General features: G+C 38.4%; 1 protein-coding gene across 1 annotated transcript; it reads left to right on the forward strand.

Annotated features, from left to right (window-relative positions):
- Nucleotides 1-4,528: 4,528 nt before the first annotated feature.
- LOC107834552 (uncharacterized) lies at nucleotides 4,529-8,927 on the forward strand. The gene is made up of 3 exons (XM_016666100.1): nucleotides 4,529-5,333; nucleotides 5,409-5,575; nucleotides 8,703-8,927. The coding sequence occupies exons 1-3, from the start codon at nucleotides 4,967-4,969 to the stop codon at nucleotides 8,925-8,927; spliced, it is 759 nt and encodes a 252-aa protein (XP_016521586.1). The 5' UTR covers nucleotides 4,529-4,966.
- The last annotated feature ends 2,266 nt before the right edge of the window (nucleotides 8,928-11,193 follow it).

Here is an 11,193-nt window from a genome sequence, read left to right on the forward strand (position 1 = left end):
TGGAGAGGAGGGTCCGTCGGATAGTCGAACCTCGGATTCAGGAAGAGCAGGGGGGTTTTCGTCCTGGTCGTGGAACACTGGAGATATTAACATTAATGGAAAAACTTTACATAAATTTATATGAAAGCAGAAAGTACGGCGGCTCCGTAAGAAAGGGTTACAGAATTCAATTATGCTGCCTGAATGGATCAATACATTATTGCAAGGGAACGCAAAAGAAAAAAACTTTTCCCTGTTATTCTGAAATTATAAAAACAAGATAAACCAGTGCTTGGTCCAAAGAGTCGGACACATCCTAACATGTTCCACATGTTTATCAGGGCATAAAATGGTGATGTAATTAGAATCAGGAGAGTAAAGAGTTTATGATTTCACTAAACAGTTTCAGTTACCAGGAACTAAAATTCATTTACTGGAATAACTGTCTGTATATGAGATCTTTGAACTGCACATTTCTGTGTTTATCACCTGGGTTGATAAGAATGATTAAGTTGGTTTCACCCTGACATTTTAAGGTTTCTGACTTACAAGGAGGGAGAAAGTTTCCATGCGTCCATTAAGAGTAGCAGCTTTATCTCTGGAAAAATTGTTGAACAAATGATCAATTAACAACAAAATTAATCTTTTATGATGAAAAGTTGAGCTCATTGATTTAATCTTTATTGAATCTGATGGAGTAGGTGCAGATTCATAGAATGGATTCAATAGAAACTATTTAGGTTGTGTTCACCTGACTTTCAAGGACAGTTCAAATGGTTCCCATTGCCTGGATGGTAGAACTTTAGGAAGATTGTTCCAGAAGCTTCATGATCAGTTGGGTTTGGACCCAGTTCTGATGAGTTTGGAGTCATTGTCCTGTTGCAACACCAAGTTTCAAAAATTAAAGAACTTGATGGACTACCATTCCATCAACTGGCTGTAAAGTTGACACCACCAATACTATTCCAAAATCTCTTCAAGCAAACATTTTTCCAGACGGTGTTTGGATTACAACACCAGCTTAAAGTTCTCAAAGGGGAAACCATTGATTCAGTGGTAGAACTCATCACCTAATGCAGGGTTTTCACCTTCAACCCTCAAGGTCTGGTGTCCTGCAACTAGATGTGCCTCTGCTTCAACATCTGAGTCCAATAGTCAGGTCATCAGAAGGACTCTGGAGAACTGGACTGAACATGGACAAGGTTCAGTACATGTTTGATTCAACCCTTCGAATCGAAAGGGTTATTCACTCTTTTGATTCAAATGTGTTGGACTAGAGAAACTTGTAAAGTCTGCAGGGCACCAGCCCTTCATGCCTGGGCTTGAAGACTCCTGATCTAAAGCCATTTTGGTCCTGCAGACGTTTCTCTTCTACCCAGAACCAGTTCTCTCTGCAACGTTCTGTTTTTGTCATACTGCATGGGTTCTCACTAGATGGCTGCAGTAAGACAAGGGACTAGACAGATAACATGCTCCAAATACTGCAGAACCTATACAACAGCGCCCATGCCTGAGTGAGGAGAAAACTGTAGGACAAAATGGAGTCATCATAAGAACAAGCTCTGGTAGGTAATGGCAACATGTCAGTGATTTATTAACAAGTGAAACTATACAGCAGTTTCATCTCCTTTATGGCTATGTGACACAGGTCATGTCAGCAAACAGTTTATCAAGCAAATGGCGCAGGACGAAGTAGGTGGAGACTGCACCTGCTGATAGAGGAATTGCTTTGGTCAGCCAATGACACAGGGGGTGCCGACTTCAAAAGCAGAGAAAAACTGCAGACTGAGACTCACTGGCTGACTATGACTATGTGATTCAGTGCTATATTTCTGTGCGCCGAGTACAGGTGAGGTTGGCTGCCTGCACACTTATAATTGCTCCAGCACTATTTATTCATTTATTTACTTATCTCTGCACCAGTAGATAATTTTGTGCCATGTCTACCTCCACGCCTGACTGTATGTTGTGGTTTCTGCTTCCAGTGCTGCCTTTCCATGAGCATTACTATCCAGGGCCAGCACAAGCCTCCATGGGCCCTAAGCTGAATGTGGTTAATTATGTTATCAAACATGTTGTTTTGAAGCCAAAAACTCTCAGAATATTTAGGGCCAACCACAAGAATCAACTCATTCAAAGTTAAAACTCAGCTTCACTCAAATACAAACAGTGTAGCATAAATGTTTGGCTGCTGAACCGAACCATTCCAGGTCGCTATCAAGCTAAGTTTCTGTTAGCAGCTCCACAAATTTTTCTGATAAATATGACCAAGACAGCTGATCCAGCAGCTTCCTCTCAGCTGTAGAGAATCCGCTACTCCAACAGAAACTCGGTGTTTCCCAGCCCTGGTCCTCCAGGCTCACTGCCCTGCAGGCACCAGGTGTTTTCTGCTTCAGGTATATAAAGAGTGTCAGTGTTGTGAGTCGAGTCCAGTTTATTGTTCAAGTGAACACCCAGGTATTACAATATGTCACTGGAACTTCTCAAATCTTCTCCAGAAATAAAAATGTTGAAATCTGGAGTGACTGACATCCATCTGGAATAATAAATAATATATTATGTGGAAAAGATGATGGAAAAGTTGTTTTCCTGCAATGTCATATAAATACCATGATGCATTTCCAACTGAAGAAATAACATTTAATGGATGTGTGTCTTGGCAACAGTCTCTGAACTACTGTTGGACTTGTCTTAACTGGTGGCTGAACATCAGTTGGTTCACCACAACTTTTCCTGAAACATTCAGTTCTTCTTCATGTTTGAGTATTTTAAGCATTTTAAATTAATTTATTTGTGGGAGTTTTATGGACATGGCTGAAATGATTTGGTGGATGCCGACCTGTCATCCATCTACCTACAGAAATTAATAAAGTACCTGATCCATATCCAAATCAAATCAAATGAAATCCAGGCAAAGTTTATTCAGTTACTTTTTCTTGAAACAACAAAGCATCAGATGGTTTATGTATGAAAAAACTACTGTTAGATTTATACTTCGTTCTTAGTTAATTAAAACTCTGAAATTATCTATAATATTTAGAAAGTTTTTATCCAACCTTAAAAATCATGAACTGAAGGTCTGTAGCTGCCAGGTAATCACAGTACTGAAGCTACAGCCACCAGATGGCGTAATTTCCTGCATTATGCCAAAACCCTTAAACATTGAAAATCAAAAGTTTATCAGAATAAAATTTTGTCATTTTATTTTAATTTAGGCTTCATTAGGCTCTTGGATTTCCTTTTAATTCATGTAAAGCACTTTGAATTGCCTTGTTGCTGAAAATGTACTATATAAATAAAATTACCTACATAATTCCAAATTACCTTGGAATCAAATCAGAAGCTGGAGAACAGAGACCTCTGAGCAAAGCCATTGCCAAATCATTTTTTCATTTTTGATAAATAAAAACAATCAGAATTTTCTGCCATGTGATAATTTTTAACCTAAACATTTGGACCTTCTGGTTCCAGTTTGAGCAGAAAGTTCAGCAGATTCTCCAGAATCATCTGGGAGGAAAACTGAGCAGTTGAAATAATCTGTTTATTTATTATCCATTTATTTATTTATGTATTTATTTATTGGGCAAGTTGGCATTTTATTTCTGTAGAAAATAACTTATTTGCAGAGCTGTTGCCTTGCAGCAAGAAGGTTCTGGGTTCGATTCCTAGTCTGGGGTCTTTCTGCATGAAGTTTTCATGTTCTCCCTGTGCATGCTGGGTTTTCTCCGGTTTCCTCCCACAGTCTACATGACTGTCAGGTTAATTGGTCTCTAAATTCTCTCTAAGTGTGTGTGTGTGTGTGTGTGTGTGTGTGTGTGTGTGTGTGTGTGTGTGTGTGTGTGTGTGTGTTGTAAGGTTTGTTCTGTCTCGCTCCAGCGCTGCATTAACTCCCACCAGGTCAGCCTGGACTTTGATTGGTCCGGCTTCTTCAGGAAGAATCTCCAAATAATCACTAACAGGAAGTCACAGCTAAAGGCTCAGATCCCTGGAAAACCAGGACTGGATCCCAGGGATCCGTTTGGAGGGGAAAACTGGAAACGGAGGCTAAACTAAACTAATCAGGAAATAAAACTGAAAAGATTCAAACAGAAAAATGAGCAAAAGTTCATAAACCAGATTAATGAGTGATAAATTATTGTTGCTTGACAGAAAAAAAGAAAATAAGAGTTTCAGGTTGATTGTGATCCTGGTTGGAGTGAAACCAGAACCAGATGATCCTCATGAGGCGTTTCAGGGACGTTCAGGATTAAAAAGAAGGAAATTTACACATAAAACTCAGAAACTTTTAGATTCATCTCAGAAATTTTCTAGAAAAACTTGGAACTTTCCAGAGATGAGAATTTTTGCATTTTGGAAATTTTCAGTTTCAAAGTTGACTCAGAAACGACTTTTGAAACTGAAAAGTTGTTTCTGAGTCGACTTTTCGACTCAGAAACGTCGAAAAGTCGACTCAGACTTTCTGAGTCTTTTCTGAGTCGACTCAGAAAAATGTCAGAAAAAAATTTTCTGACATTTTTTTTGTCAGAAAATTTCTAACATTAATCTCAAATTTTCTGAGTTTTGTTTTTTGGTAGAAATGTTCTCAATTTTTCTGGCTGAAGATTCTGGATTTCTGAGAGAGAAAAAATGTCTGCAGAGCCACAAACATCTGGAGCCCTGAGGAGCCATCTGACCTCTGACCTCATCCGACTCCTCCACCAGCTTTTCCACTGAATGAAGCAGAAAACCTTCACATAATAAAGTTTAGTTAAATGAACGAGTGACTTTCTGTTTCCTTTGATCGGCTCTGATTTACATGAACGCGTCATTTCTTCATCAGTGGATTCTGTGTTTGGTCAGAACCGACCCAGAACCAGAACATCCGGTTCCAGAGACGAAACGGTGCAGAACGTTCCAACATGGCGGCTCCAACAAATCAGGATTTCTCCTGAAACCAGAAGGTTTTCTGGCGGTTTCCGGTCAGCTTCCTGTCCTCTGAACTGTTCTGATGTTTGTGTGTCCAGGCCAACAGGAAGTGAGCGTGTCCCAACAGGAAGTGAGCGTGCGCCTGCTGCAGGACGTGACGTTGGCGTGCCATGGCGGCGTGGCGAACATCTCCGTCCTGAAGTGGAGCCGGTCGGACCTGAGCGGCGGCGGCTACGTTTACTTCTACAGGAACAAGCGCAGCTTCGAGCGCTACCAGCACCGCCACTTCCACGGCAGAGTCATGCTGTGGGACGCCGCCATGACGGGCGGAGACGCCTCGCTCATCCTGAGGAACGCCAGCTTCCTGGACGCCGGGACCTACGAGTGTCACCTGCAGGGGCCGGGCCCCGAGGTCCGCTGCTCCGTCAACCTGACCGTCACAGACACGGGTGAGTCCGGGTCCGGTTCCGGTTCAGGTTCCGTCTGAGTGGTTCTGATCCAGCTGCTGGTTTCTGTTCCTGCAGTGGAGACACCGGCGGCCATGATGGACGGCGGCGTCTGGCCTGAAGATGCTGATGGCGACGGTGGGAAGGAAACAGGAACAAGTAACTCCATCACTGCTGCAGCAGGTGTTGCTGCAGGTGTTGCTGCAGGTGTTGCTGCAGGTGTTGCTGCAGGTGTTGCTGCTGCTGTAATTGTTGTTTCCCTTAAAGTCACATTACAGAGAAAATATTTTATGCCAATAACCTGAATGACTCCATTCATATATTTATTTATTTAAAATGTCATTTTCACTATTAAATATAAAATAAATCTTCAAACTGTGATAAAATGTAAAACTTTTATTTCTGTTAAGAACCTTAAAATGTTTGAATGCCTGACAGGAGAAACATTTTCACCCAAAACTTTAATAATTTTAGATTTTTCGTGAGATGATGACATAAATATAAAAAGTTTTATGTTGAATGATCAGGTAATTATCAGTTATTGGTCGATAATTCAGCCTCTGACAGAAACTGACTCAGGATTTACCTGAAGCCAAATGATATGATGTGGAAAGAAGGTTTTTAATTAAAGGGAAATGGGGGTTAGAGGTTCAATGTTTAATTGGATAAAAGATTTTTTACATAATAGATCTATACAAGTAAGAATAGGTCAACAATTGTCAGAATTTTTTTTGTCGAAAACGGAAGACCTCAGGGAAGTGTAGTGAGTCCTTTGTTTTTCTCTATTATGATTAATGATATGTTTGATAAGTTGGAGAATGGAAAGGGTTGTTCACTATTTACTGATGGAGCCATTTGGAAGAGAGGTAAGAACTTGAAATTATAGTTAAGAAATTACAAGAAGCAATATATAGTATAGAAGAGTGGTCTTTTAAATTTGGATTTAAAATTTATATAGATAAAAAAGACTTTATTTTTCACTAGAAAGAAAGTATCTAATGATTTAAAATTGTATTTGTATAAACATGACTTAGAAAGAGTAAAGGAGTTTAAGTTTTTGGGTTTGTGGATGGATGAAAAACTCACCTGGAGTATTCATATTCAAAAAGTTTAGGATAAGGGTAAGATAGTTTTAAATGTTATGAGGTGTTTGGTGGGGCGCTGAGAGGAAAGCATTGAAAACAATATATACGGGTTTAATAAGGTCTGTATTAGATTAAGGCAGCCTGGCCTTTGGATCAGCATCAGAAACACTTCTTAAAAAATTTGATATTATTCAGTAATAATGAGGTTCTATACAGGAGCCATCAGAACAACATCAGCTTTACTGGTGCAAATGGGAGAAATACCACTTTATCTCAGAAGATTACAGTTAGGATTATCTTATTGGAGTTATTTAAAGGGTCAGTATGAAAACCATCCTGGTCAAGAAATTTTAAAACCTAGTTGGGAAGAGGAATACAATAATTTAAATTATTTTGGTTGGGAGACAGAAAACATTATAAAAGGCTTTGATTTATTTCACATAAATATCAAACAGTTCCTCTTTCACCAGCAGTGTTGTGGTCAAGACCACCTAACCTGAGACCAAGACAAGACCAAGACTTTTAGGGTCCGAGACCAAGTCAAGACCAAGACAGAGGGAAGTCAAGTCCGAGTCAAGACCAAGACCCACACTACATGATATGATAAAATGTGAAATATGATCAAAATTGCTTCTCAAATTGATCTGAAAGATCCATATTCCCATAAAAACACCTAGATATTAAATACTTAATACATTTTACCAATATTAAATGGAGAATAAACTCTTTGTTCTGCTTTGCTTCTATCTGTGCTACAATCCGTGGCGGTCTTGTACTATCCCTAAAAACATAACGCCCTGGGCNTAAATTAAGGTGAATTCATGGTTCCTTTTTCCACATAATGTAACCGGTAGTGTTTATGATAAAAAAATAAATAAATAATAATTATGTGATCGGTATCGGGAGGAAAAAACCTGATCGGCACGTCTCTATCAGATAATTATCAGTTATTGATCGATAATTCAGCCTCTGACAGAAACTGACTCAGGATTTACCTGAAGTGGTTTTAGCTGAAGCCAAAGTGAAGCTCAGGTTCCCACAGGAAGCAGATTTATGACTCAACTGTTCAGAGTTTCACTCTGACTCATTCATATTCACACCTCAGTCAAACTGAAACTCAGTTTATGCTTCTTGGATCAGAACAAAAGTAAAAGCTTCTCATTGTTTGAGAAATATTCATATTTTAGCTGTTATCTTCTTTTTATTGCTTTGTAATAAAATATGAAATGTTTCATAAAAACACCAAAACCCAAACATTTATTTAACTCACCGCTGCAGGTCAGTCGGTACTTGGAATAACTTTGATTTTAACGTTGTTCTGAATATTCATACTGAATATTTATTTTGTTCTTGTTATTTTTAAAACACAAAGTAAAACAAACTTGTTTCAGTTTCATTCTGTCTTTTATCTTTTTGTCTCTTATTTATTTCTGAATCTCCAGTTTTAAAGTTTCTTTTCTCTGTATTTAAAACTATTTAATGCTTTTAGAGGTTTATTTAAAAACTACCACTAGAAGACAGAAAGAAAATGTAAATGATTCAGGTTTTACCATTTTAATCAAACTTTCTCTGGTTTCCGGGCTTTTATTAGGCCATTTGGGACAGAAAATCCTCCAGTAAGTCTGAATGAAATAAAGTCTGCAGAGATCAAAGTTCTTCAGATTCATCATTTTAACTTTTAGGACTTTCATTTATTGAAGCTTTTAGATTCAACAAGATCAGATCAAACAGCTCCAGAGCAGGACGTTTATGTAGCCAATGAAAAATCAGTCAGATAATCTGAGAGGGTAGAAATGGAGAACATTTACTGAGGTACATTTTAATCCACCTGAACCATCAGCATCCAGCCCTCTGCTGTCCTGCAGGCTTTAGATGAGCCACAGGAACAAAACACTGGAATGAAACGGCTTCATCTCCTCCTCCTGGTGCTGATCGGGGCTCCAGAGCCTCAATGACCTCATTGTTCTGTTCAGGTGCAGCAGAGGCTCATCTAAAGGCTTCAGGACAGTGGAGGACTGCAGTCTGACACCTGTGGGTTAAAGGTTTGTTTTCATCCAAAGAGCAGAAACATGGTCTGCTTGTCATCTTTTCATCGCCTCATCCTGGCCTTTAACTCTCCATAAAAACACGACTTTCATTTAAAAAGATTAACAAACACCTGGAGGGACGTCTCAGAGAAAACTGACTGAAGATTGGTTAAAAGAAGAAATGTGGGCGGGGCTCTTTGTAGTGGGCGGGGCTTCGTGTGGTGGGCGTGGCTCTTCGTGGTGGGCGGGGCTCTTTGTAGTGGGCGGGGCTGCGTGTGGTGGGCGGGGCTCTTCGTGGTGGGCGGGGCTCTTCGTGGTGGGCGGGGCTCTTCGTGGTGGGCGGGGCTCTTCGTGGTGGGCGGGGCTCTTCGTGGTGGGCGGGGCTCTTCGTGGTGGGCGGGGCTCTTCGTGGTGGGCGGGGCTCTCGGTCCCAGCTGATCCTCAACCAAACCAGCACCAATGGTGCAGAAAATGTTCAGCTGTGAAGGATTTATCATGGGAGTTAACAAATAAAATCCTCGAAATAGACGGAAACCAGGAAGACGGTGAAGATTATTTTACAATGGAACGCAAGAATGGAACTTACTGAAATTAGTTTAGAAATGGAAAGGATTGATAATGAAAGTATAAAAAGATATTTGGAAATGTTGATTGGAAAATATAAAATAAGTGATGAAGACATGCAAAATAGCTTTAGATGTTGATCATGTAAATTCTTCTATCTATGAAGCCATTTTAGGTGAAACAATCCAAAAGAAAAGAGGAAAATATAGGATTGTTAGAGAAATCAGAATTGTATTGAATATAAAAGGTTACAAGCTGTTAAAAGAACTGTGAAAAATGCAAAAAAAGGTTTATTGGGGAAACTTGAAATTCGGTTGGAATGGAAATAAAAATGTCAAATGTTTGGGGAATGATTAAACGAATGAATGGATGAATGGAGTGAATATCCAGTTCTGAAAGATGGAGATGTTATTGCTGTGACTGAAGACAAACATGTTGGTTAAAAGTGTGTTAAAGTTCAAAAGTGTAATAATTTAAGTGCAGAAGAAAAAAGGAAAAGAGTTTGTACAAGTAATGAAAATGTTAATTTATTAGAAAAAATTGTGAAATATAATGACTTATTAAAGGTCATTTTTCTTTATTTTAGTTAATGCTCTAAGGAAATAAAACAAATTAATCTCCAGGAAAATATAATATTTCTAATATTATGGTTAATAAACTCAATTCATCTAAAAATGTTTTATCTGAATTCTATAATAAGATCTGGGAAGTGTTTTTTTTTACCTTTGGCATGGAAAGAAGCAGTTCCAATATTAAAACCTGGTGAAGAAATCAAATCCAGCAAATTAGAGATATTTACCTTCACATATGTAAAATAATGGAGAGAATGATAAAGGAAAGATTGGGTTATTTGTTGAGAAGAGGGATGTTTACCAAGATTTCAAAGTGGATTTAGGAAACGTAGCAGTACCATCGGTCCTGTTTGTGTTTAGAACATGAAATCAGAAAAGGGACGTTAATAAGGAGAGAGTGGCTGACAGAGAAATGATATGATGTGGAAAGAAGGTTTTTAATTAAAGGAAAATGGGGGTTAGAGGTTCAATGTTTAATTGGATAAAATATTTTTTACATAATAGATCTATACAAGTAAGAATAGGTCAACAATTGTCAGAATTTTTTTGTTGAAAACGGAAGACCTCAGGGAAGTGTAGTGAGTCCTTTGATTTTCTCTGTTATGATTAATGATATGTTTGATAAGTTGGAGAATGGAAAGGGTTAATTATTTGCTGATGGAGCCATTTGGAAGAGAGGTAAGAACTTGAAATTATAGTTAAGAAATTACAAGAAGCAATATATAGTATAGAAGAGTGGTCTTATAATTGGGGTTTTAAAATTTCAATAGATAAAACAAAGACTTTATTTTTCACTAGGAAGAAAGTATCTAATGATTTAAAATTGTATTTGTATAAACATGATTTAGAAAAAGGAGTTTAAGTTTTTGGGTTTGTGGATGGATGAAAAACTCACCTGAAGTAGACATATTCAAAAAGTAGTGGATAAGTGTAAGAGAGTTTTAAATGTTATGAGGTGTTTGGTGAGAGGAAAGCATTGAAAACAATATATACGGGTTTAATAAGATCTGTATTAGATTATGGTAGCCTGGCCTTTGGATCAGCATCAGAAACACTTCTTAAAAAATTTGATATTATTCAGTATTAAGCCTTGAGGTTGTGTACAGGAGCCATCAGAACAACATCAGCTTTACTGGTGGAAATGGGGGAAATACCACTTTATCTCAGAAGATTACAGTTAGGGTTATCTTATTGGAGTTATTTAAAGGGTCAGTATGAAAACCGTCCAGGTCAAGAAATTACAAAACCTAGTTGGGAAGAGGAATACAATAATTTAAATTATTTTGGTTGGGAGACAGAAAACATTATAAAAGGCTTTGATTTATTTCATATAAATATCAAACAGTTCCTCTTTCACCAGCAGTGTTGTGGTCTAGACCACCTAACCTGAGACCAAGACAAGACCAAGACAGAGGGAAGTCGAGACCGAGACAAGACCAAGACTTTTAGGGTCCGAGACCAAATCAAGACCAAGACCGAGGAAAGTCGAGACCGAGTCAAGACCAGCGCCCCACGCTACATGATACAATAAAATGTGAAATATCAAAATTGCTTCTCAAATTGATCTGAAAGATCCATATTCCCATAAAAACACCTAGATATTAAATACTTAATA

This window comes from Poecilia formosa, unplaced genomic scaffold, assembly GCF_000485575.1.
Source record: "Poecilia formosa unplaced genomic scaffold, Poecilia_formosa-5.1.2 Scaffold661, whole genome shotgun sequence".
Taxonomy (NCBI): domain Eukaryota; kingdom Metazoa; phylum Chordata; class Actinopteri; order Cyprinodontiformes; family Poeciliidae; genus Poecilia; species Poecilia formosa.

Coding starts and splice junctions, on each gene's coding strand:
- LOC107834552 (XM_016666100.1), top strand. CDS start 4,967: ATGTTTGTGTGTCCAGGCCAACAGGAAGTGAGCGTGTCCCAACAGGAA. Junction 5,334..5,408: donor CCTGACCGTCACAGACACGG/GTGAGTCCGGGT, acceptor CTGTTCCTGCAG/TGGAGACACCGGCGGCCATG. Junction 5,576..8,702: donor CTGCAGGTGTTGCTGCTGCT/GTAATTGTTGTT, acceptor GGCTCTTTGTAG/TGGGCGGGGCTGCGTGTGGT.